The 27028-nt window shown below is 37.0% G+C and overlaps 1 protein-coding gene across 2 annotated transcripts in view; it reads left to right on the top strand.

The window, feature by feature from the left end:
* RALA (RAS like proto-oncogene A) overlaps positions 1-14730 on the top strand; it is a 97552-nt gene extending 82822 nt beyond the window's left edge. The window contains exons 1-5 of one of the 2 annotated variants that reach the window (XM_034414905.2): positions 7168-7465; positions 9387-9529; positions 10686-10894; positions 11335-11509; positions 12994-14730. In XM_034414905.2, the coding sequence (XP_034270796.1) occupies positions 9416-9529; positions 10686-10894; positions 11335-11509; positions 12994-13116 (621 nt within the window). In that variant the 5' untranslated portion in view covers positions 7168-7465; positions 9387-9415 and the 3' untranslated portion in view covers positions 13117-14730. Of the gene's footprint in view, positions 1-7167; positions 7466-9386; positions 9530-10685; positions 10895-11334; positions 11510-12993 lie in introns of those variants that run through there. The other variant, XM_060686130.2, reaches the window with a different exon arrangement.
* The last annotated feature ends 12298 nt before the right edge of the window (positions 14731-27028 follow it).

The following is a 27028-nucleotide window of genomic DNA, read 5'->3' as shown; positions in this document are numbered from 1 at the left end:
TCCTGTACCTTTGTCAAATTCTTTGTTAATGCTTTAGTTTTTTGTTTGTTAATTTTAAGCCCTGCGACTCTTCCATATTCCTCTATCTTCGCTAAAAGTTTGGTTCCTGTTGTTTCCGGTTGCTCCATTATAAATACCACATCGTCAGCAAAGGCTTGCAATTTGTACTCTTCTTTCCGTGTTCTCAAACCTTTTATTTCCGCATCTTTCCTAACTTCATTTAGTAATATTTCCAATGAAATTATGAACAGTAGTGGGGATAAAGGGCAACCCTGTCTCACACCCTTTTGTATATCCAAATTTTCAGTCATATCTCCATTAATCATAATTTTGGCCGTTTGGAAGGAGTATACTTTTCTAATCATATGTAAACATTTGACACCGAAATCCATGGCTTCTAGTTGCAATATGAGGAAATTCCAATTTAGATTGTCAAATGCCTTTTGTGCGTCTAAAAAGATTAAGGCTACTTGTTTGTCAACTCTTTCTCATAATATTCCAGGATGTTGATAATTGTTCTTATGTTGTTTTTGATCTGTCTTCTTGGGACAAAACCATTCTGATCTGTATGTATGTATTTATAAATAATTATTTTCAGTCTTTGCGTTATAACCAACATGAAGAGTTTGTAGTCTACATTGAGCAATGAGATTGGCCTATAATTTTTAACTTGTGTGGGATCCGTAACTTCTTTGGGGATGAGTGTAATAATGGTTTCGGTCCAGGATTTGGGAATTTCTGCTTCTAATAATGCATAATTGAGGACTTGGAGTAACAGTTCATCCATTGCATTTTGACAGTTTTTATAAAACTCCGTTGGTATTCCGTCCAGGCCTGGAACCTTGTTATTTTTCTGCTTTTTCCTTGCTTCCACCAGCTCGAACATCGTAATTGGTCTATTTAATGCTTCTCTATGGGACTCCTCTAATTTTGTAATGTTTATTTTACATAAGTACTCCTTAATGTCTTCATCCCGGATCTCTTCTTTCTTGTAGAGACTTTGAAAAAAATCTTTTGACTATACGTTTTTTGTCTAGATTGGTATGGTATATTTGTCCTGTTTCATCCTGCAATTGAAATATTGTTCTCTTTTCTTTTTCTTTTTTCAGTTTATACGCTAACCAGCGCTCCGTTTTGTTTGCATGCTCAAAATGTTTCTGTTTTGCTAGCTTGATTTTCTGTGCAATTTCTGTCTGGGTAATCAGATTGATTTTATGTTTAGTAAGATTTAATTTTTCTTTTATTGTTTTGTTGTGGGGTTCCTTCTGCAATTCTAGTTCGTATATTCTAAGTTGTTCTAACAGCTTATTCCTTGACTGTTGTTTCTCTTTATTTTTTTTTGCCATATACGCAATTGTAAGACCTCTTATGTATGCTTTAATTGTGTCCCAAAGGTTTTGAAGTGATGTCTGTTCTTTAGTATTTATTTGTAGGAACATTTTAACCTCTTTCTCAATCATCTGTATGTATTCCTTATCTTTTATTATTCCCGTGTCCATCATCCACCTCCTTTGCTTTCGATGTCCTTTCCATACTATTTTAATGGGATTGTGGTCTGCCCAGGTGTTCGCTGCTATTTCGATATCTTTTACTTCCTCTCTGAGGTCCGAAGTCATCCAGGCCATGTCGATCCTAGACCATGACTGGTGTGGGTTCAAGTAATATGTACGCTGTTTTGTTTGTGTGTTTGCCTCTCTCCATACGTCGTGTAGGTGCAGTTCGTTGATCATGTCTTTGAAAGGTTCCGGTAGAATTTTCTTTCTGGTTTTACTTTGTTTGTTACTCCGATAGTCTTTTTCTATGTCCATGATTGCATTGAAGTCTCCTACCATGCAGATAGTTTCGTATTCCAGGTCTTTGATTATATTATGTAGCTTTTTTAAAAAGTCATTTTGGTTTCCGTTGGGTGCATATATAGATATTAATAATATTGTTTTGGATCCTGTTTGTATTTCTATTATTAAGAAACGTCCTTCTGTGTCTGCATATATTTGTTTTGTTTTTAGATGTTTCTTTACATATATTACGACTCCTCTCTTTTTTTGGTCTCCTAGAGATGCATATAGTCTTCCTAATCTTTGATTGTCCAATAATTTTTGATGCTGTCTTTTGATATGTACTTCTTGGAGTGTTATGATATCTATTTCTAGCTTTTGAAGTTTTGTAAATGTCTGTTTTCTTTTGGCTGGTGAATTAAGTCCGTTTATATTGATTGAAATAAGTTTTAGCTCTCTTTCCATCTCTCTTTATTTATCTATTCATTGTTTTCAGTCTTTTTGTGTTTCTAGTAATTCTTTGCGTCTTTTCCCTCGCTCCCTCTCTCTCCATTCTCTTTCCAATCTTCTCCCCTCTTCTTGATCTCTTTCTTCTTTCTCTGTCCGCTGTTCCTCTTGCCTCTTAAGTTCCTCTTCTTCTCTGCTCTCCTGCTCCTCCTCCAGTACTAAGTGTTGATCGAAAAAGTCCTGTGCTTTTTCTAAGTTATCAATTCTATATTTTTTGTCTTCCCAGGAGATTAGTAGACCCTCCGGTATTAGCCAGCGGAACTTTATTTTAAATTTATTCAACTGTGCCGTTAGAAAGTTGTAGTTCCTTCTTTGGTCCCTTGTCCTTTTTGGTAACTGTTTGAGGGTTAAAATTTCTTTTCCTCTATACATAGTTGTATCCTCTCTCATCCTCCTGTAGATATCTTCTTTTAAAGATTTTTTTGTAAATCTAATGTGTATTTCTTTTGGTAACTTGTTTCTCCGGGCGTAGTTCATGTGAACTCTATAGATTTCATCTATTCCACTTCGTATCTCTTCCTTGTCCCTCTGGGTCACTTCTGAGAGTATCTCAGTCATGATTTCTCCTAAGTCCTCCTCTTTTTGCTCTTCTATGTTCTGAAACCTTAAATAGAAGGATGCCTTCTCCATCTCGAGATATGATAACGAGTCCTCTAGGTCCTTATTTGTGGCTGCTTGGTTATATTCCATCTTCTCCATTCTCTTATTCGTATGTTCTATTCTCTCCTCCACCTTATGAATCCTCTGTTCGTTTTCCTCTATTTTCTGTTGTATCTTTCCTATCTTCTCATCCATGTTCCTAATATTATCCTTTATTTCTCCCACATCCGTCCTAAGTTCCTTGTGATTTTTTCTTGTCTCCTCATGATTGTGGGCCATGGTCTCTTGCATTCTATTCATTCCGTCCTGGATCATCGTTAATACGCAGTGAATGTTTTGCATACTAAGAGTGGGGGTTGCTTTATCTTTTTCCATAGTTTCAACTGGTTTTTGTTGTGCTGGAGAGGCCGTGAGTATCATCTGGTTTGATGGTATTTTCTTACTTGACTTAGTTATTGTTGCTGAGCCTGTAGTTGCCATTAGTATTTTTTTGTTATCTTCTCCCAGAGTTTCATATACTGATTACTATTTGGGCTGTTATATTTCTTTTGGTATTTATATTCAATTTATGGCTTTCAGTAATCCCAGGGAGATAAACAAGTAGGATAAGTTTCCTTGTCACACAATCACTATCTATATATAAATTTATCTATAAGTTCTATCTTTCACTTTTCAATGTTTTACAGAGTTCTTCAATTCTTGATGGCTATTTAGCCTATATTACTCTCTAAACATGGGGATGAAATATAGAGGGAGTGAGTGAGGGAGAAGTCTAATACTTCAGCAATTCATCAGTTTAACTGTCCTTATAATTAATTACATACTATTTTATTTAAATTTATTATTAATTACTATTTATCGGTATCAATTACCCTTAATTACAATCCTAGATTCACTTAGTCTGTCTAATATAATTCTTCAAAACTAAACATGCAAAACAATATGATATTTAACTACCAAGATAAAATATAAAACTAAGATAAGTATAAATATATATTTAAAGTATATATATATATTTAAAATAAATATAAAACTAAGTTAACAGTTGTATATGTAGTATATAAGGTTATATATGAGATTTCAAGAACAGTACATTTAATATTAATACTTTTTATGCTTATTAATCACTAATTTGTTATCAGCTTTTAATACAATTAATTATACTTTACAATTGATTCTTCTTCTTCTAGATCACTCTCTTCTTCTTCTTCTTTTTTTTTTTCCAAATTTGTATCCTTCTTATTTATTGTCTATTTACTTCCAAGGTCTAATGTCCCAATACTTTTAAATTGAGTGTCCAGTGTCCACCAAAACTCCAAAGCGTCCACCTTTCAAAAAAAGAGTCCAAGTCCAAATATCTAAATGCTGTCCAAATTTCGTCCAAATCTCCAAATCTCCAAAAGTCCAAAGGAAAATATTCCACTTAGGTTGGTTTGATTTAGCTCCAAAAGTCACTAGCTTCCACTTTAAACGGAGTTTTTCTGCCACTCTCTCTTCCGGTATCGGCTGCTTGTTGATTGCCTCGTTGTAACCTCTACAAAGGGCAAAGTCTGTCAAATTTATCCCTTCCTCTCCTTAAATTCCGTCTCTCCTCTGTAGCGAAATATCCAAAGTCCAAGTTTCTCTGGGATCACTTTCTCCTCCTGGGTTTCCTCTGGATTTCCTCCGATTTCGCCGGTTGTTAATTTGTGCGCTGTCACTGTCAAGATGGAATCCGTCTCCGCTTATTTCTCAGTCGCCGTTTGTTTAGCTATGGTTTGCTTCTTAGTTGGAGTTTTATCTTCTCCCGTCTTCGATCCTCACGTTATGGATTGTAAATATATCTTTTGAGCTCTTTTTCTTCCCGATCCTTCCACCGAAGTCTTCTTTATTTGATTTTCGCTTCCCTCTTAGTCAGCTGTCAACGTTTCTGGCCAGCCGGAGTGGCTAGTTCTTCCCCGATCAGGATTAAAGAGGGTTTCCTGAACCTTCAGGGGGATTGCTGTCCTCCCCGAGGTCCTCGGAGTTTCCCCTTTTTTCTATTGACCTCTCCGAGGTCAATAGTGCCTAAATCGGCTCCTAAATCGAAGATATTAGGGACTTGGAGAACGGAGATCCGTTCCTTTCGTCCCTAACACGCTGACGTCACTGCCGGAAGTCGAAAGTCTGAGACTTTCATAGTAAGAAAACCTTTGAAGTTACATGAGAATTCCCTCACCTTTATTTAGTAAGCAAGAGTAAAAAAAAAAAAAAACCCTCAAGGAAGTAGCTCAAAATGACTTGTAAACTTCTAGACTTTTCTTATCAAGGAGAAATCAAATATGTTATTCCTCAAAATAACATGGTCTACACTCTATCCCTGACATATTTTAATATCCCTTTATATTTTTCCTTGCATGAATTTCACGTCTTCAAGTAATACATTGTATATTTACAATCATTTAACTTTAACATATTTATTTAAAATAGACATCATTATAGCTATTGGATGCTATACCAAGTTTAAAATGGTGATCATAGTTATGCTCCATCCTGAAAACACTAAATTCCTCCAGCAACTTCTTGGTGTATTATGGCCCTGCTCTGTTTCCTTAAACTGTGAATGCAGGATAAACACATAGCTATCTTGCTTAATGGCACACTTTAATCCTTAAGCAGCAGCCACTGGAGGAGTTGTGATTGCATTGATTTCTTCCGTATGTTGTGATATATAGTAAACTATCAGCAATATTTTGAACAGCTGTGATCAAAATCCTTTAGGCCACTTTTTTTTATTAGAGTCAATCCATGACAGATCCCACTTATATTCATGCTGTATGATTCCTGTTGCTAGTTCTAAAAGTTTCCCTTAATTTAGAATGTATAAACCCCCACCCTTTTTTTGCACTGAAACCTTTATTTCACTGAAAACATCTTTTCAGTTTTATACCACCCCCTTCTTTTGCACCACCAAAGGAAAATGCTGTACCTTGAAAAACCATGGTGTGAGGTAAAAGCTGCTTTTCCTAACCATAGGGCTCCTAAACTATTTTTAAAAATCAGTATCTGGTCATTGAACTCATTAGAATTATTGCCCTCATTGCATTCTCTGGTTAAGTAATGACAACATTACATAATTCAACTACAAAAAATTCCCCAATAACTTCCTAAAATTAAAAATTATAAAGCTGGGAAGAAGAAAAACTATGCATATTCCATACTTGAACTGCTTCTATAGCTTGATTTTTTTTTTCAGATAGACCATACCAGTCCTTGGAGGCTCTATTTTCTTTTCCATTTTATTCATTGTGTGTCATGTTGAGGGGCAAATTAAATCCTATAAATTTCTTCTTATAATCCATATAGCTTTTAAAAACTAAAACACATGAAGCTATTATCCCTCCTTTCTTCCTGATTTACTTTGATTCATCAAAGAGAATTTTCCTTTCTCTTCCTTTCAAAACACTATGGAAGCTGCATATCTGTGAACCCTACACTTGAATAAGATTGCTGACCTCTGCTCTAAACTATGCTGTAGCACAAAGATGGTCCTGGAATGAATAGTAACTGTCTGGTTGACTTTCTATGGAAAAGCAATGCAGTATGAGTTGTCAGCATCAATGAAATGAAATAAAGTTATGTTTCTGTGGAATTTGTTTTCTACAAGTCAAGCTGAATTTTTTTAAAAAGAAATACTAGTAATAATTAGACCTCTATAAAAATTATTCCTTAGCCTGGCTCTTTCCTAGATAAAACTAGAATGAGTGCATGGATTGGGATTGGGAAAGGAGGTTATCTAAAAGCCCAGGGATAGAACAATTAAAGGCACCACCACTGGTACCTTGTAGTCCAGGAAAGTCATGATATAATTTCAGCAGAAGTCAAACTGTGACAGAAAATTGGTAAAATAGTATTCCTGAAACTCTCAGCAAAATGTTCAGGGAGAGTGGCTGTACGGTATGAGTAGTGACATTTGGCTGTGCATTCTGGCACTGGTTGTCTTCGCACCAGGGGCACAAGAGGTTAGCTGCGAGAATGAGCATAGTGAAATCTTTATGAATGTTAAATAGAACTAGCTGCTAGTGGTTTTTCTCTTAAAATGGGAGAGGTTACTCGCTTTCTTAATTTAGAAATTATTTTGAATGTCTCAGGGTCATTCCCAGGTGAGAACAATCACTTCGAAGAATTCTCGGTTCCGAAATTTCCCATGCGCTGTTGAGTATAAGGCATTCACCATAGAGATGAGCGAGAAAGAATGACATCACCATGTCCTCAGGATGTATAACCAATGGAGGCCTCTTAATTTAAAAAGCACTTGGTGGCCTTCGCGCAGCACCACGCCCTTCTACATTCGCACCCTTGATCCTCCTCCGCTCCCTTCGGGAAGCACGTGAAACCCGTTTCAGGCCCCGCCCACCTCCCTTCCGCCTTATCTTTCTCCTCTGGAGGAGGAGTCGAGTGGCTGATGTCTGCCAGCAAGCGGTTGTGGTCAGTGTTGCCCTTAATCCAGCCGTCCCGGTCTCGCCCTTAGCGGGTCTGGAGCTAAAGAGAGAAGCGGAGACAAGCCTCTACAAGCCCCGTGCTCCCTTCTCCTACCTTAGGTGGGCCTGACCCATCCCTTGCAGGTAAGTATGTGCTCTCTTCCACACCTCGGTCAGTTGGAGGCTGCCTAGAACTGGCCGGGTGCGACCTGCTGAGCCTTTCAGCTTCTGTGTAGGGAATGGGAGGACGACGCTTCTAAACCCAGGGCAGTTTTAGGGGAAGAAGGGGGCCTGCCTAGGGCAGGCAAGTGTGGTGTGGAGTGCCTTTGGAGGCCGACGGCGGAGCCCTTGCTTTAGGAAGAGCTTTCCCTTTTCCGGAGCTCTTGCCTTTCTTTCCTGATCGCTTGTCCTCGCTTTTTCCCTCCTGAATGGGCCGCCGTGGCGCTCCCTTTTCCCATGTCTTGAACGCAATGGGCACGCCACGCTGCTTGTATGAGCGAGTAGCTGGTTGGTTAGTTAAGGCGGCGTCAGGGCTGCTTTCCTCTTCATTATACTGTAAGTGTATCGCCGAAAAGAGTGATGGAAGTCTTTCCGTGTAAGGCGCTCTTTTCCCCCCTGCAGTGTTAAACTTATTCAAAGCGAGATATGCTGGGCCTACCTGGAACTCCCTCATATTGCCTGAGTCCAGACAGACCTGCGGTTGACTTTTGCTGGGAAGGGGTAGCAATTCCAGTAAAGAAAAAAAGCTTATCTCACCTCTGTTGAGGTGAAGCAGTAAGCAAATCCTTCTGGGACACTATCTCCAGATTTCTGAAGTCAGCAGCTTTCTTCTGTAACATATGCTGCCTCTAAATAAGGTTCTATTGTTGGTTATGATGGATGCTTATACACACTGGCAGACTTGTTCACCACTTGAGAGCCAGTGTGGAATAGCTGCTAAGGCACCAAGCTAGAAACTGGGAGACCCTGAGTTACTCCTGTCTTATGCAAAGCCAGCTGGGGATTGAGCCAGTCCCTGTCAGTCTTTGTCAAAAAGCAAAGGTAAATCACTTCTGAAAATCGTAGGGACTTGTTCAGGTGTTCACCCAGATGATTTACTTGAAAGTGCACACATCCACACAAATATTTAATTAAATTAATTTAATTTAATTTATTGCATTTCTATGCCGCCCACTCCCAAGGGACTCTGGGCGGCTTACAGCAAAAATAATGTGAACAATGAACATAGAAAAATTATTTTAAAACATTATAAAAAACATTTTTAAAAACATTAAAAGCCCATGCACACCATTTATGGCTAGATCTCTCAAGATTGCAACAGCGAGATCAACGGCCCCAGGCCTGCCGGAAAAGCCAGGTCTTCACCGCTTTCCGGAAGGCCAATAGGGTGGGGGTGGTCCGGATCTCAGGAGGTAACTGGTTCCAGACAGCTGGGGCAGCCACAGGGAAGGCCCTCCCCCGCGGGCCCACCAGCTGGCATTGTTTAGCTGACAGGACCCGGAGGCGACCAACTATGTGGGATCTTACCGGTCGCTGGGAGTTATGTGGTAGAAGACGGTCTCTAAGATAGCCTGGCCCTGAGCCACGTAGGGCTTTAAAGGTAATAACCAACACCTTGAATTGTGCCTGGAGACCAATAGGGAGCTAGTGCAGCTCGCGGAGAATTGGTGTAATTTGGGTGTATCGAGGTGCACCCACAACAGCTCGCGCAGCTGCATTCTGGACCAACTGTAGTCTCTGAACACTCTTCAAGGGTAGCCCCATGTAGAGCGCGTTGCAATAATCTAACCGTGAGGTGACAAGGGTGACAAAAATATTCTCTACTTATTCAATCCTTTAAGGTTTATTTAGTTGTACTATTTATACATTATATTTAGGAGTTAAAACCCAATAAAAGCAACAATTCTTCAGGAAAATATTTAATTTGCTTGTGTATATAGCATTTATCATTTACTAATTTGGAAGTCCATATATAATTATTTTATGACTGTCAGTCTGAGTTGTTGAACAGAAAAAACCTGAATATTTTAAATCCTATTAATGCAAACAATTTCTTTTGTTCTAGGTCTTTGTGTGAAATATCTGCAGATAAAAATGGCAACAAATAAACCTAAAAATCAAAATTCTTTGGCTCTGCATAAAGTAATTATGGTAGGCAGTGGAGGAGTAGGAAAATCTGCATTGACTTTACAATTCATGTATGATGAGGTAAGAATTCAGAATGTTTTTCTTTAAATTTCTGTATTTTCAAGGAATATGAGAGCAACTGAAACAATATTACATTATAGTATATTAATCAGTACTTATTGCATTTCACCCATAGTGGTTGAAGCAGTTCAGATACAATCTGAGAAAATTACTTGTTAAGTAATTAAAAATAGCTGAGGGGGTGTTTTACTTATATTTGGAAGAGTCAAAATTTGAAACAAAACTGGTATTTTTGTTGTTTCTGGCTGCCAGGTTTAAACACAAAATAACTTTTAAAACTTAAAAACTTTAAAAACTTTTTTTTTTTTTTGCATAAGGCAATTGTATACAGGATTTGATTTAAGATTGGCTGAGGGTTTTAAGTTCTTCCCTTAAGGAACAGGTGGCAGCTGTGGCTAACAACTTTTTTGCAAGTCCAGCTTATGCACTACTTGTGCCTGTTTTTGGACTGAGAGGTCTTGCTACTGTGGCTCATAATTCCCATTTGGGTTATTGTAATGCACTCTGGAGCTGCCTTTGAAGAGTGTTTGGAAGCTACCAGTGATCCAGAATACAGTGGTGCAGGCAGTTTTTTGCTTCTCACTAAGCCTAATAAGACAGCTGCTCTGCAGGCTGCACTGGCTCCTTGTAGGCTTCTGGATGAAATTCAAGGTGCTGGTTGTTATCTTAAAGCCCTGCATGTAGGCCAAGTTTTTTATGCCTTTCTCCCATCGTTTCTGTTTGCCCTATCAGATCTTATAGAATAGGCACGCTCCAGGTTTTTTTCCATTAAACAATCTCATTTTGTTGGACTTGGGAGTCCTGCTTTTTCTGTAACTGCCTGCCTTGTTGAACAGCATCCCCCAGATTGCCTTGGCTCTTTTGGTCTTTTATAAGACTGGCTACTTTCTTAGGTGTTTGGGTCTGTTGAGATTTGGATTATTAGAACTGGAACATACTACCTCTCATGTGATGGGTTATTTTCAGCTGACAATTTTTTAATACTTGTATACTTTCTGAGTCACTTCTATAAGATAAATGGCCTTATACACTTCATTAAACAAATACCATATTTCCACTTCCACCAGTGTTAGTGTAGGGTTGAACAAGAAATTAGTTTTTGAAATCATTATTAACATTTTGTTGTATAGAATGGAATTGACTATTTTGTTAACAGTTTGTAGAAGATTATGAACCTACCAAAGCCGATAGCTACAGAAAAAGAGTGGTCCTGGATGGAGAAGAAGTTCAGATTGATATATTGGATACAGCAGGACAGGAAGATTATGCTGCAATTCGTGATAACTATTTTCGAAGCGGAGAAGGTTTTCTCTGTGTATTTTCAATTACAGAGCTTGAATCTTTTGCTGCTACAGCTGACTTCAGGTATTGGATCAGTGTTTTAATATTTTGAATGATAGTAATTTTTGTTTTATAAGTTCCTTGCCTTTTTATAATGGTAATTCTATAAACATCCACCAACTGATAAAATGGTACAAGAAAACTGCATGTAACTGAAATGTCTGATTAATGCTCCAGATAACCATGTGTAACATGCTATATCATTTCACAGATCTGGGGAAAAATGACTGTTTAACAATCTGGAATTAGGATAGCCTCAAAAAGGATGCTTTACAACATGTAAAGCTTTTCTGGCTGTGGCAAAACGTAGCATACACACCCTTGTGGTCACATTTTGATAATCTACATCCTTGGCAGCTTATTTACATTTACAACAGTATATTCAGTGCAAAATATCACAGATAAATAATTGTATTTTCCATGAGTGTATAGATCAAAAGTATGTGGTATTTTTTCTTCTCCAGAGAGCAGATTTTAAGAGTAAAGGAAGATGAAAATGTGCCATTTTTGCTTGTTGGCAACAAATCTGATTTAGAAGATAGAAGACAGGTTTCTGTAGAAGAAGCAAAAACTAGAGCTGATCAGTGGAATGTTAACTATGTGGAAACATCTGCTAAAACACGAGCTAATGTTGACAAGGTAAAAGCTATTTCCCATTTTGTGTAATCCTCTTCACATAAGATTTGCCAATATAATTATTTTTAGTAAATGTATTTCCACAGTAGTTATAAAAATCCCAGTACAGTTTAGAAAATTTTAAATCTGAAAGATGGGTCAAAAAAAATGGGTAGAAGTAATGAAAATCTATAATTCCACTTTTCAATATTACATTTTGCTTTATTTTTCTGCTGCAATTGTTTCCATCCAGAGCTGAGTTTGGGAAATAAAAAAGCACCTGTTGTGGCCTGTCAGCCGCCAGCCTCTCCAATCAAATCTGAGGAGGAGATGTGGGAGTCAGGGTCAGCATTAGGGCAACCTGGGAGCTTCGAGGAGGAAGAGGGAATGGAGCTGGCAGAGAGAGACAGGGGCGGAGCCTGCGCCCTCTGTTATCCCTCAAATGGAGGGTCAATAGCCCCCAGGTCTGGAGATGGTTGATGAAGAAGAAGAACAGCTGGGTCCAGTGCCAGATGCATAGCTGCACAGAGGGCAGAGAAGGGGAGAACAGTGGAAAAACTGGGCCAATCCTGGGGAAGGAAGAGCCATCGCTGCTAACGAGGCTCCACCTAGCTCTGGGGATAAAAGGCAGGGGGCAGAGATGAATAGGTGTGGCAGACAACTTCATTTTCCGGACAGCCAGACTTGTTAGCCTGCGAGATAAATTTTTTGCCGGGGCTGCTGGCATTCCTAATAAAAGAATCTTTTGAGTTCACATCAGAGGGTTTGTCATGTTTGGGGAGCTGGGTCAGAACAGCAACTTTGGCATGGAGGAGAATAAAACCAATGGTGCAGATGGTCATTCTTTTTTTTTTCCACATCTGACTTTCTGAGTCACACTGCTCTTCATTGTCCTTTGCAGTTAGTTGCAAAACAATTTCTGTCCTATGCTCATATGAAAGAGAAGGGAACATTAGAAGTGGGAGATCGTCAAGAATGGACCTTTCTCTTTCTGGCAGGATGTGGTAGCCCATTTTCTGATTTTCTTCTCATTAGCAGTTTTTTAATACAAGGAAAAAAATTAGGAAAAGGAGGAACAAAAGAAGAAAGGGGCATAGTTTCTACAAGCAAGAATGTGCTGACTTATATAAAAACGTGACTAGCAAAGAATTCTGTTAAAGTCAGATACTAGAGTCTGAGTCAGCAAATGTAATTTAGTCTATAAAGTACACCACAGAATGGTTGAAGTATATGTGATGGCCAATGAGTTTTTTGAAACTTTATTGACTGTTAGCTTGAAAGACTAGTTCTGTAGTCTTTGGTTGTATTTTTCATGTGTTAAATTTTAACACAGATTTTTTTTTTTTTTTTTTTTGCCGTTGAGACATAGCAAAAATTTTTCTAGGCATATAATTTGGAATGAAAGATACATCGTGGCTTAATTAATAGCTAAATGAAATGAAATGAAATTAAGTACAGGTTATATTTAAGCATTCAATCAAATTTATTGTTACTGGTATTTCTCCTAGGTATTTTTTGACTTAATGAGAGAAATCAGAGCAAGAAAGATGGAAGACAGCAAAGAAAAGAATGGAAAAAAGAAAAGGAAAAGTCTAGCCAAGAGGATCAGAGAAAGATGTTGTATTTTATAATCAAAGTTTCAAACTTTTCCTATTTCAACCACAATAAAATCCATTAACATAGAGCATGCTATTTGGAGGCTGTTATGGCAGAAATCACTCTTAATAGTTGGGGAATTCTAATATACCACTTAAGGCATGGTTGGGACAACACTAAAAATCTTCATTGGAAAAAAATAGTTTCAAGAAAAGCAGAATTTAATCCATAGAACTTGTTTTCTTTTGCCATGGTTCTTCTGAATGTAGAGGATTTTTTTCTTCCATGGGCAGTTTCTTGAACTGTGAATGAAAAAGCATTACTTTTTCTGTTTTTCTTTAAAGCATATACTTTTAAATCAGATTACTTTATATCTTACTGCCTTGAAAATTACAGTGGTAATGAAAACTAAACAAAGATAGTAAATAAGCTTTCCTTTTTGCTGTTAAAAATTATGCAAATTAGAGAAGAGAGACTATCTTCTCTGCTTCTATTGGAATCATTTATACATGGACCTAGATTAATGGTATAAATTTAGGACAATATTTGAATATGCCTTAATTTAAGACTATATCTTCCTTGCAACACACTACATTGTATGTGTGCATCATTGTGAAATAATATCTTGTAATGCAGTTTTTGAGCATTTTTACTAGCTAACAGTTGATCAGTACAGTTGATCAGAAAAATGTGCCATACTCTGGATCTTGAATTATCCAGAATACTGTGTTTCTTTGCTTTAGTGAAAATTGCTTTAGTAAAAGTCAACTGATATATTAAATTTAAAAATGAAGTGGGTGCAGTGCATTTCAATTAGAAGTGTTTACTTACTCCTTAATTTAGAGATACTGACATTTACTTTTGTAAGTACTTTGTTTTCCTATTTGTGAAGGATATTTTCCTCAGGTAGGGGAGCACTATGGATTTCAAAAGCACAAATAAGGTTCCATTCTGAAAAATATGTAAGTTGTTAGTTTATTTTTTTTTCTACGTTTGAGAACATCTACTGTATATTGTTTTAATGGAAACATACTCTTCTGGTTTATATCAGTTGGCTAACTGTCTTCCTTTGCAATATCAAAATACTGATGATAATTTTCCAAAATTGTCATTAAAATATTAAAAACAGATTGTCTTCAATTCTTTATTGTAAGGAATATTACCACACTGTTAACATGTATAACTAAGCTAAAGATAAATCTCCAGCTCTGAGACATTTAGGAATTTGGGGTTTCAGTATAAAATATGACTTCCAAAAAGCTTTTTAAATATATCTCTGTAAGCCTACATCTGAACAAAATAGACAGCATATGTACATAATGTGGTAACTAATCGGCTTTATTGATGTTGCTGTTTAGAGAACATTTGTTCATCAAGAAATTTTGTTTGTACATCCTGCTGTAGATGTTATGTGCAGAATTACTTCTTGATGTGGCTGCTACAGCAGATTTGGTCCTCATTGTGTATTTGTTTTCAGTCTGACTAACCAAGGGAGTTCAACCACTAGCATTCTATTTGTGTAATGGGAACCAAAGTGTTTTGATGCCAATGGACATGTATAATAACAGTTGTCATAGGCGGATGCCTTACCAAACTTTTTATTTGCTATTTGAGCCATTGAATAAAGTTTTTTTTTTAAAAAAAAAAAACCTGTTGTAGAATGTTGATTATAAAACATCGTTGCAGAATAATGATCATTAAATTTTCCATAAACGTGTCTATAAACGGGATATTGTACGTGTCAGAACTTTGGAGAATGCCTGCTTCCGCGTCTTTACTGGGAGTTGGAGCGCTGGAACGCTGACAGTACGAAGATTTTTCTAATAGATCTCCGAGTAATTTACAATAAGGTTTTAGTTCCCAATTATTTAGTAAAGATAATTAAAAGCTTTCCATCCTCAAGAAGGATGTTCTAGAGCAGTGGTTCTCAACCTTCCTAATGCCACGACCCTTTAATACAGTTTCTCATGTTGTGGTGACCCCCAACCAGGGGTGGGTTCTAATTTTTTTTACTATCGGTTCTGTGGGTGTGGCTTATTTTGTGGGTGTGGCTTGGAGGTCATGTGACTGGGTGGCCATGGCTAGCTGGTCATGTGACTGGGTGGCCATGGCTATGTGTATAGAGACTACTCAGAGGGCTGAAAAAAGTCATTTCTGACAGGTCCTCGCACTTTTGACTGGTCCTCACACTTATGACCATCCTCACATTTATGCCTGTGCAGCATTCTTAACAACCATGTCACTCATTTCACTACTGCTTCTCTTCAACATGGTATAAGATAGGGCAAAAAACGTAAAATGTGAGGACAGTCGTAAGTTCGAGGACTGGTCAAAAGTGCGAGGACCAGTCAAAAATAACTTTTTCAGCCCTCTGAGTAGTCCATATGCATAAAAGGATACAGCAATAGAGAGGGATAAAGAAGGGAAGGGAAATTAGAGTAGGAGTGAAGGTAAGAGGGAGGAAGAGAGGAGGAGAAGGAGAAAGAAAGAGGAAGTAGGGAGAAGAAGAAGGGGAAGAGAAAGTAAGTAAGAAAGAAAAGACAGGTGGTAGGTTTGAGGAGAAAGATTGCTGTACAATAAAAAAGATGAAAGGGAAGAAAGCCAACCCCAAACAAATATTAAGATATTAAGATAAAGAATGAATTGTTAAACTTTAAAGAATAAAAGAGAACAAATAGCAATAAATAGCAATAATTAGAAACACACATACAAACATACAACGTATTTTCTTTGAACAGAGTATTTGGCCGGTTCACAAATTTAAACAGTTGTAGGAGGTTAGCACCCACCCCTTTCCTAGAAGAATGAAATATTTTGGGAAATATTAAAAAGGCAGAATATTATATTTTCCTGTATGAGAAATGGAGAAGCATATTTTACAGACAAAGCAACTCCCACCTTCCTGCCCCCCACCCTTTGTTAATGGGCCAGAGGCAGAAACTCAATCCTTTGTCAAAGGACATTTGCAACACAATAGCAACAGAAACTAACACAATAGGCCCCATCAAGCCATGTGATCCTGTCCACCATTAAACCATCTTTCCAAGCAGTCTCCATGTTTCCAGTGTCTTTTTCCCCACTTGGAGCAGAACCCAGAAGGATATTTCTTCCAACACAGTATTAGTCATTTCAATTAAATTTACAATTTTTATATTTCCTTTTTACCATATTTATTCCTCATCTATTTTTTTAAAAGAACAATATTACCCTTCATCCTCATCTCTAATCTTAATCAAATTCAATTTTTCCCTTCTATTCTATATTATACCCCTTCCCATTGTCATCTATTTTTATATCCATCCTCACATTGGTTAATTATGTAATACAGTTGTTTAATACAAATTCAACATTTTAATATAAATCAATTAGTTATATAACTACCTTTTTTGTATATTAATCAATATGAACATGAATATTCCAATTATTTCCATGCAATCCAATTTCTTACAAATCAATTAATTATATTTACCAATAATAATAAACCAAATAATTTCCCCCATATATTCCTCCAAACCACAACTTAACCATTTCTGCTTTCAACACAATATGCAATTAATAGTATCTCAATTATTACAATTCCCTAGTTAAATAGAGCTTTTTTTCTTCTGTGTTTTAAAATCTTGAACCTCCTCTTGCCCTAATTTTCCCATTGTTTGCAGTTTGCACCTACCTTTTTTGGTGAGGAAAAAGAAAAAGAAATCTCTCTGCCTCATTTTGTCATGTTGCAGCCAAGACCCTGCTTACTTTCAACTTTGCTTTTTCAGCATAGCTAGGGGGAAAAAAATCTGCTCCAGGAATTTACCTCTTTGCAGCTAGCTAGCAACAGAGCCCTCCGCAAAACAGCTGAGAGTAGGGCGGGTCTTTGAAGCCCGGTGGCAAGAATTTAAAGTTTTTTTCCCCTCTAGCCATTAGCTGGGACTCCAGAGACAGCAATAGATTGGGAGTGGGCGGGGTAAGCAAACGGCGACCGGGTGATCCAGCAGAGGCAGAGGGTGAGGGTGAGTGAAGGCATGGGGGGGGGTGAGAGAGGGCTTTGGCGACCCCCGTGAAATGGCCGTTTGACCCCCAAAGGGGTCGCGACCCCCAGGTTGAAAACCGCTGTTCTAGAGAAACTTGAGGGAGACTTACAAATGGAATTAGTATAAAATTGTTCTGAATCTAATACTGAAACAAAAATGTTATTTTAAATGGATGCTCAGATCTTCTGAGCTATTGTGTACTCAACTTGAAATTATTCATTTCAGGTTCTAAATGATCTAATTCTGAAAAAAAAATATTTTCCCCATAAGTAAACTATTTATGCTTATTTACAATACCTGATGAAATGCCAGAAACTTACAAATAGAAGCTTTCAATTGCAATGTATGTAGGTAATGTTTGTGTGAAAATGTGCTAGTAACATTTCTGATGAATAACATTGACATAAATCTGTGCCTAACTCCCTATTTCACCGGCGTCAAACTCATGTCACGGCGGTGTCACGTGACATATTGGGACTTTTTCCCCCTTCACTAAACCGGGCATGGCCGTGGCAAGTGCGTTGAAGCATCTAGCCTAGGAGTTTGACATCTCTGCCCTATTTCAACATCATGTTTCAAACTCTTAACTTCTTCGTCCATTCATCCCTCATAGCCCTTGCAAAAATTGCATCTAAGTAGGAAAAAAGCAAGTTAATTAATAATATGAATTAATCGTTTTTTTTAAAAAACAGTTGCTTAATTGTATTGCTGTAAACATTTATGGATAAACACAATGTTCAATTTAGTCTTGAATTATATGCTTAGCAGCTGAGTCAAGCTATTCATAATTCTGGTGTTTTCCTCTTTAGTCATGCTCTATGCTGTAGAGTTTTTATTATCCTGACATTAAAGCTACAAATATTTTTCTCCAATCATATTCTATATGGTATGGCCTGAATTAATTTATATTCATTGCCTGAATTAATTATGTAACTTTATGGTAGTTACTATTGCTATTATTAAATTCTTGAATGTACCTCACCTGGTGCTCTCTCATCTCCATTGTTATCTAGAATGATAGTTTAAAAACTAAGAAATCATGAATATATTGTTAAATATATATAACATTAGCAATCATATAATCTACAATTTGTTCAGAGTCATAAGCATAAGAGATAATAAAGGTTAAATATTATTAAAATAATATTTTAATGTTTTCAATGCTAAATAAAATTGCATTTATCCCAGTGGTGAAATCCACTTACCTTTGCTACTGGTTCAGGAATGGGAGCACGTGGGAACGAGCATACACTACGCATGCTTCTTCTGCGCATGCGCAGAAGGTAAAAAATGGGACATAATGACATTCCAGTGGGTGGGCAGAGCCTCCCGCTACCAGCACTACTGGTTCACATGAGCCGGATAGATCTGGCCAGATTTCACTGTCGATTTGTCCTAACATTTCAAGTATTGTTTCTATCATTCTTAATAACTTAAATTTTGTTGAGTTTAATATTATTGTTATTTATTATTTACACTATTGTACTTTGGTAATCAGGATGAAAACAACTTTGATATTTTTGAAATTAATAAACAATATTTAATAAAGAACTATTTTCAAAACCAGATTTGTAAATAGCTATTTATTTAGTTATTAAGAAAACTAAATCTTGTGTCAGATAAAAGACAAAAAATTTGCACATTATATATTAAAGCTGTAATTTAGTTTGCTTAATTTTGACTTAACTTGTTTTATAAACTTAGTCACTGCAGTTTGTAGTTTATTGTGATATATGACCTCAAAACATCTAAATTTAATAAAAATGAATTTGTCATGTGTTAATTGAGGTGATATAAAGTAGTAATCTGCCCTTTTCTCACTATGACTTTTCTAATAACAGAGAAGAACAAAATTCTTTTTGTATTTCTTTTTTAGGGGGAGGGAGTAATGAATATAAAGAGGAAAATTTTTCAATTTGGTTCAAGCAGTTTGTCTTTTTAAAGATGCAGTCATCATGGGATTTGATCTTTATTTTTATTTTATTTTTTATTTAAAAAGTTTTACAAATACATTTTCTCCCCAATTCCCCCCACAAACCCTCCCTAACCCTTCCCACCCCCATGACTTCCTCTAGATAAAATCCAAATCAAAATTACATTTTTTGAAACTTAAACCCCTCCTCCCCCTGTGAACTATTTATATCTTCATAGAACTCAGTTAATCTATCCCTACATAATACATTCAGCTAAAAGCTATCTGATATTTCCTAGTTTGATATTTATTCTGCACATAATCTATCCACTTTTTCCACTCCCATACATAAGTCTCTTGAGTTCGATCTTTTAAATATGCTGAAATCTTCGTCATGTCTGCAAAACTGGCCATCTTCAAAGTCCATTCTTCAATAGTGGGCATGGCATCATTTTTCCAATATTGGCCTATCAATAATCTCGCTGCTGTCACCATATACAATATCAGCTTTGTTTCACCCAATGTAAAACCCTTAACTATACCCAATAAAAACAATTGTGGAGAAAACTGAAGTTTTTTCTTCAAAACATTTTGCATAACCCACCAAATTTTTATCCAAAAAGCCTTCGCTTTCTTACAGGTCCACCATATATGATAATATGTGGCATCTAAACAATCACATCTCCAGCATTTTGGTTGAACATTAGGATACATACACAATAGTTTCTTAGGATCTAAATGCTACCTATAAAACATTTTGTAAAAATTTTCCTTCAAGTTCTGCGACTGTGTAAATTTAACATTCTGGACCCATATTTTTTCCCATGTTTCCATCATCACTGGTTCTGCAAAACTGTGTGCCAACTTTATCATACAATCTTTAACCAGTTCATTTTCCAAGTCTCTTTCTAACAAAACATTATAAACCCTCTTAATATGCATTAGACCTTTCTCTTTTATATGTCTAACCAATTCTTCTTCATGCATCATTATACCAAATTTTTGATCTTCTTTCCATCTCAATTGAAGTTGATTATACTGTAGCCAAGTTAAATTAATCCCTTCTTCCAACAGTGTTTCTAATGTCTTTAGTTGCCATTTGCCCCCATCCATAAAAAGAACTTCTTTGTATAAACCCCCCCGAGTAACATTATATTTGTATTCCACATAATATGACCAAGATCGAGCCATAACGGTATTTTGTAATCCCATTTGAGTCGGTGCTTCTTCCAGACTCTCATCAAAGAGTTCCTAAGTATGTGGCTTTTAAATACTTTGTCCACTTTGTTCTCGTAGAATAAATATGCATGCCAACCAAATTCAAGATCATGACTTTCTATATTCAATATTCCAGTCTTTATCCTTCCAAACCAATCACTTGCTTGCGTCAAGGCCGCTGCTTCATAATACAGTTGTAGGTTTGGAAGTTTAAGGCCTCCCCTTTCTGGGACATCTTTCATAATTTTCAGTTTAACTCTCGGCTTTTTCTCATTCCAGACAAACTTATTCACTCCTCTTTGCCATTCACTCAGTTGTTTATCACTTTTAAGCACCGGAATCATTTGAAACAAAAAAAGAAATCTAGGCAAAACGTTCATCTTAACTGCTGCTATTCTTCCAAGTAGTGACAGCTGCAGTTTTTTCCAGGTCTCCATATCCTTTTGTACTTCTCGCCACAACACCTCATAATTATTTTGAAATAATTTTGAATTTGAATCTGCAACTTGAACTCCTAAATATTTAACCTTTGATATTATTTCAAAGCCTGCCTTGCTTTCAAGTTCCTGCTTTCGAACTTGTGTCATATTTTTAACTATCATCTTCGTTTTTTTCTGATTCAGTCTAAATCCTGATACCATACCATATTCTTCTATAATGTCTTTCATCTGGATTATTGATTCCATCGGCTGTGTTAGGGTAACAACCAGATCATCTGCAAATGCCCTAGTCCTATAATCTTCTTGCCTAATAACTATTCCGTGTAAAGAATTTGAGTCCCGTATTGTATTCAACAAGACTTCTAGTGTTAAAATAAATAACAATGGGGATAGCGGACAACCTTGTCTTGTTCCTTTTTCAATACTAAAATTTGTAGTCAAACTTCCATTAATAATAATTTGTGCCATTTGTTGTTGATAAATTGCTGCAACTGCCTGTATAAACTGATCCCCAAGTCCATTTTTCTTAAAGTCTTTAATAGAAAGTTCCAATCCACTCTATCAAAGGCCTTCTCCGCATCCAAAAACACCAGCACTGCAGAGATCTGTTTATTCTTCTCAAGATATTCCAATAAGTCTATTATTTGCCTTACATTATCCTTCATGTATCTGTCTTCTATAAATCCTGCTTGATCATGATGAATCACCTCTTGAATAACTGGCATTAACCTGTTGGCTAATACTTTTGCAAAAATTTTGTAGTCATTATTCAGAAGAGATATTGGTCTGAAATTCTCAGGTTTTTTAGGACCTGCTTGCTCTTTCGGTATCAATGAAATATAAGCTGCTTTCCATGAGGGAGGTATTTTACCCCCTTGTTGTATACTGCAAAATAAGTCTTTGAGATATTCAACCATTTCTGCTTGTAAAGTCTTATAATACACCGCAGTTAAACCATCCGTCCCTGGTGCTTTAGCTGTTTTCAGTTGTTTAATTGCGGCAATAATCTCCTCAACTGTTATCGGTTGACTCATTCTTTCCTTTTGTTCACTAGATATTTTCATAACTCTTCTTTCTTCTAAGTATTTATCTATAAGTCCAGTTTTTATATCATCTTTAGCATATAATTTGGTATAATAGTCCAAGAAAGCTTCTTTAATTAATTTTTGTTGAAAAATTTCCTTTCCTCCACTCTCAATGCTACCAATAACCTGTGTACTCTGTTGTTTCCTCAATGTGTAGGCCAACCATCTGCCTGGTTTATTAGCATTGCAAAATGTATTATGTTTTGCAAATTGTAAGTTAATTGCTGTTTGTTCCGCCATAAGCATATGAAATTGATCTTTCAAGAGTTTTATAGCTCCTCGTATTCTTTCATCTGTTGGATTTTTTATAAGTAACTATTCTTTTTTCTTTACCTCTGCTTCCATTTCAAGTCTTTTCTTTTGTCAATTTAATTTATGTTTAGAGTTCATATAAATGAGTACCCCTCTCATATATGCCTTACTCGCATCCCACACAATTTCAATAGGGGTACCCTTATTCAAATTCATTTCAAAAAATTCTTTCATTTGCTTTTTAAGTTCATTTACATTCTTTTCATATCTAAACAAGTTTTCATTTACTCTCCATGATCTTCTCTCAGTCTTTCCCATTTCAATTTCTATCCATACTGGGCTATGGTCAGTTAGAGTCCTTGGAAAAATCTTTGTTTTTTTTTTTTTAACAAGTAAATCAGATGATAATAAAATAAAATCAATCCTAGAGAAGGATCTGTGCCTGTCTGAAAAGAAAGTAAAGTCCAAATCTTTTGGGTTATGTATTCTCCAAATATCTTTTAATTCCAAATCTTCTTTCATATCAAAAAAAGTCTGCGGTAGTCTGATCCTTGACTTTGCCAAACTCTTTTTATCTATTTTGGGATCAATTACTCCATTACAATCTCCCATGATTAGAATAGATCTATAATCCCATTGCAATATTTTAAAATGCAATGTCTTATAAAAATTTTCTTGTTGATTAGGAGCATAAATTCCAATCACCAAAATTGGACCATTTTCTGTATAAATTTCAATTGCTATAAATCTCCCACAATCATCTGCTTCTATAATTTTAGCTGACAGTCTTTTATTTACGTAAATCACTACGCCATTCTTTTTTTCCAAATTTGAAGCTATAAATTGTGTTCCTAATCTAGAGTTTACTAAGTATTTTTGATCTTGTATTCGAATATGAGTTTCTTGTAGACAAATAATATCATTATTAAATTGTCTCAAATAATTAAATAATTTCTTCCTTTTCTGTGGTGAATTTAATCCGTTCACATTCCAAGATAGAAACTTAATTGTCATCTGGAGCCTCTTGAAGCGATAAGAACATCTGCTGAAGACTTTCTTCCAGGTTGATAGTCTTCGGCTTAGCTCCTCCCATGGCTTCACATGCTTGTGTATTGCCCTTAGCTCCCTTCTTGTCTTGCTGTGGCTTGGACCTTCCCTGTTGTTGTTTTTCTTTAATTTGCTTATAAGCTGCTCGAGTTATACACTGCTCTTTAGCTTCACACATCCGGGCTAGGTCCAAAGCCACTTCTCTTGTATTCTTGGGTAGTCCAGTTACAGTTTCCAGAGGGAGATCTAACAGGGGCTCATCAAGAAATCCCCCTGTAGCTCCCTGCAATTCCATTGCCTCCCTCTCCATCTGTTTACACTACTCTTCAGTCTCTTGTTCAAACTGCTTCTCCTTATCACTCTCCTTTATCTCCAACACTGAAGATGTACGTGGGGATGTTGAACCTGTTTTAAAAACTGTAGAATAAAATTCTTCCGCTTTCTCAACAGTATTTAATCGATATCTTTCTCCTTCAAACCTCAATATTATGCCAATTGGAGCATCCCACCTGAATGGGATGTTTTGTTTCTTCAGCTCAGTCACCAAAAATCCAAAATCCTTTCTGTCTTTTAACATCTTAGGCGGCAACTCTTTATAAACTCCAATTTCCTTTCCATCCACTTGCACAGCAGAAACAAAGGACCTTTGCAAAATATCATTTCTTATTCTTCTATCTGTAAAATATATCACCACATCTCTAGGCAATTGTCTTTGTTTAGTCACCCAAGAATTCACTCTGTAGACTTTGTCCATCTTGCAAAAAATCTCTTCAGGGCTGATCTTTAACATCACAGCTAAAGCATCAGCACAGATCTTTCTCAGGTCTTCTCTGCTATTCTCCCTTATGCCTCTAAGTTTTATAGCAAATTCCATAGATCTAAATTGCATCATTGTCATCTCATTTTCAATCCTTTGCATTTTATTATCAGCATTAAAGATTTTATGATCCGCCTCCTTCATTTTGCTATCTACTTCCAATCTAAGTTCCTCCACTTTTTTATCAGTTTGCAAAACTGCATCTGACAGGCCAGTCACCACTGTCATTAACTTTTTAGTCACCTTATCATATTTTTCTTGAACCATCCCTTTGATTTCTTTAATCTCCTGCTTAATTTCCTGTTGAGATCTTTTAAATTTTTCATCCATATTTTCATCTTGCCTCATCAAAGCCTGAGCAATAAACTCTTTTAAATTTTCAAGATCAATCTCCTTTCTCTGGCTCTGCTGACTAGGAGGCTGTTGTTGCGGCTTGTGCGTGGGAGATTCCCCCCCCCTGCTGCCTTCACTTCTTGCTTTGTCTGTTTTGAGGCCATTCTGCCACGTAGTCTAACTTTTTCAAAGTAGGAAGTCTTTTTTCCCTTTCTTCCTCCACAGAATCCTCTAAAAAATTCCCCCAGGTTTAGTCAAGTTGAAGATAAAGTTAAGTCAGAATCAGGCTTATTTAAAAAAAATTTCCCTTTCTCTTCACTTGTTGCAGACAGTATTACTTTGTAGCATATTAAAATGACTATGCAAATCCACTTTCGCTTTCAGCTTTCACTAAAGCTGAAGCCGGGCGCCATTTTCAGGAAACTTTCAATCTTTCACTTAAATTTAATCACAGGGCTAACACAAATACTTGCTGTTTTGAAGTTCAAGTCCCAATTTCACCCTGTTCTTTTGAAAAATACTCTTTGTTTTTGCTTGCAAGGCTGGTCCCGCCGTCTTGTTCTACGATGTGTAGAATTGCCTCCGAAGTCTGGAGCCTCGGCGAGCTGGATAGGGAGCCTCACCTGTTTCCTCCCCAGAAGCAAAAAAAGCAGTCTGGGGGCTTCGCAGGGGCTCTACCTAGTCTCGCCGGCTCTTCTCTCGATTCCTTAAGGATTCGGAGTTATCCAAGCCGCTTCTCCTTTCTGAAAGCGGCTCTTTACAGGCGACGGGGCTGGCGGTCCGAAAAAAGACCGTCTGGCGGTGACGGGAACCAAACCAGAAGTCGGATTTGATCTTTATTAATGACAGAAATCAAACTGACAACTCTCAGAAATGCCGTATTTTTTGGAGTATAAGATGCACCAGAGTAGGCTTCCTGCCTGGCTCCGCAGCTTTGAAGACGCTCTTTTTTGAGCGCCCGTTCTCTGGTTCCGTAAAAGCCCCAGAACAGCCGAAAAACTGCTGTCTGGAGGTTTGGAACCCTCTCCCCGGGCAAAGGGGAGAGAGAAGAGTCGACAGGCGGGGGTAGAGCCCCCCCAAGTGCGCTAGGAGAAATCCTGGGGCGCAAAGGGTGTGGGCTCCCTATTGAAGCCTGTCAAGCCACTCCGGACCTGAAACGACTCCGCTGAAGCGGAGCTAGAAGCTGCAACCAGAATCTGCAGAAAAATCAACAGGGGGGATTTTTAACATCTTTACTTCAATCGCAGACGGAGCAAATCAGGAGAAAACAAAAGGAAATTTGCAAGTAACACTTTAACTCCGCTTTAATATGCAGAAAATGGCGCCTGAGGGCGGGAGGAAGAAACTACCAGGGGAAGCGCTCATTAAGGCTTGTTAACACTTTACAGCTACTGGATTACACCCTAAGAGAAAGTTTTAAAGGGGAAGCGTCCATGGAAAGAATTTGGTATTGAGGAAAAGAATTTGGTTCTGATTTTAACTAAAATCTGGTCTTTATACTGTGTGGAAAAAAGTTGAATTGTTGTCCTGATAGCTGGATAAATACAAAGTAGCTGAAATATGGCTGACAACAGGGCTGGTGAATCAGCAAATTCCCAAGCCGTGACTGTCCAGGCTTTTCAAGAACTTCTAGACTTTTTTACTTCAGCCCTGCTGAATACAATCGAAAGGGCTTTTTCAAAAAATAGCTTGGGAAATTATAAGCAGGAATTTTTTTTTTTTTTAAATACTTTATTGAATTTTCCAATTTTTTAAAAAGACAATGTACAATCACAATCTTGATCCGAGGTGCAATGTTTACACATTTCATAGATCAAACATTAACTGAATTTCATCCATAGCTATACAATATACAGTTCTATACAATTCTCTACATTTCTATACAATTAAGTCCATTTCGGGTGTCTAACAAATCATAGCCTATTATCATATTTTTATCCTATTCTTTAACCAGTTATACCAAATTCCCCATATTTCATAGTACTTGAAGTTCTCTTCATTTTTTAGCTCGCTCGTCAATTTAGCCATCTCTGCGCACTCTAGAATTTTATTTATTAATGCTTCTTCAGAGGGGGTAGAGTTGGATTTCCAGAGTTTCGCAAAGGCTAATCTAGCCGCAGTAATAATTTGAATTGCCAATTGGGTTTTATTGTTGTCAAGGCCATCTTCAATCATACCTAGGAGGAAGGATTCCGGGGCCAGGGCTATCTCTTGTCCCATTATTTCTGAGAGCCAGTGTTGGATCTTTAACCAAAACTTTTTGGTCTCAGGGCAAGTCCACCACAGATGGTAAAAGGTGCCGACCGTCTTTCCACATTTCCAACATAAAGCAGAAGAATTTGGAAATATTTTGGCCAGCCTGTCCGGGGCTAGGTACCACCTATGCAGCATTTTGTAGTGATTTTCCCTGAATGTTACCGATTTCGTTATTTTGAGATTTCTGTTCCAAGCTATCTCCCAGTCATTGAAATTAAGGCCATATCCTAAATTTTTCTCCCAAATGCTTAGCTGATTTTTAGCTATCTTCTCAGCTCTATCCTCATCTAATATAAAGTTATAGATTTTCGATAGCATTTTCTTATCTGGTCCCCAAATAATTTTGTCAAAATATCCATATTTCATTTCAATACCACGTTTATCTCTATCTTCTTGAAATCTAGACTTGATCTGAAGATATTTCCACCAATCCAGAATAAACCCCTGGTCCCTCAGCACTTCCAAGGGCTTGAGCTTCCCTTCTTCATCCAAGATATCCTTATATGTGCCCATTTTATAGTTCTCTCTTCTATTTGGGGCCACTAGAGCATCCATAATCGACAACCAG

This window comes from Pantherophis guttatus, chromosome 4, assembly GCF_059756535.1.
Source record: "Pantherophis guttatus breed Tessera chromosome 4, ASM5975653v1, whole genome shotgun sequence".
Lineage (NCBI taxonomy): Eukaryota > Metazoa > Chordata > Lepidosauria > Squamata > Colubridae > Pantherophis > Pantherophis guttatus.
The sequence above is the reverse complement of the archived record's forward strand: the minus strand, read 5'-3'. Positions and strand labels throughout refer to the sequence as shown.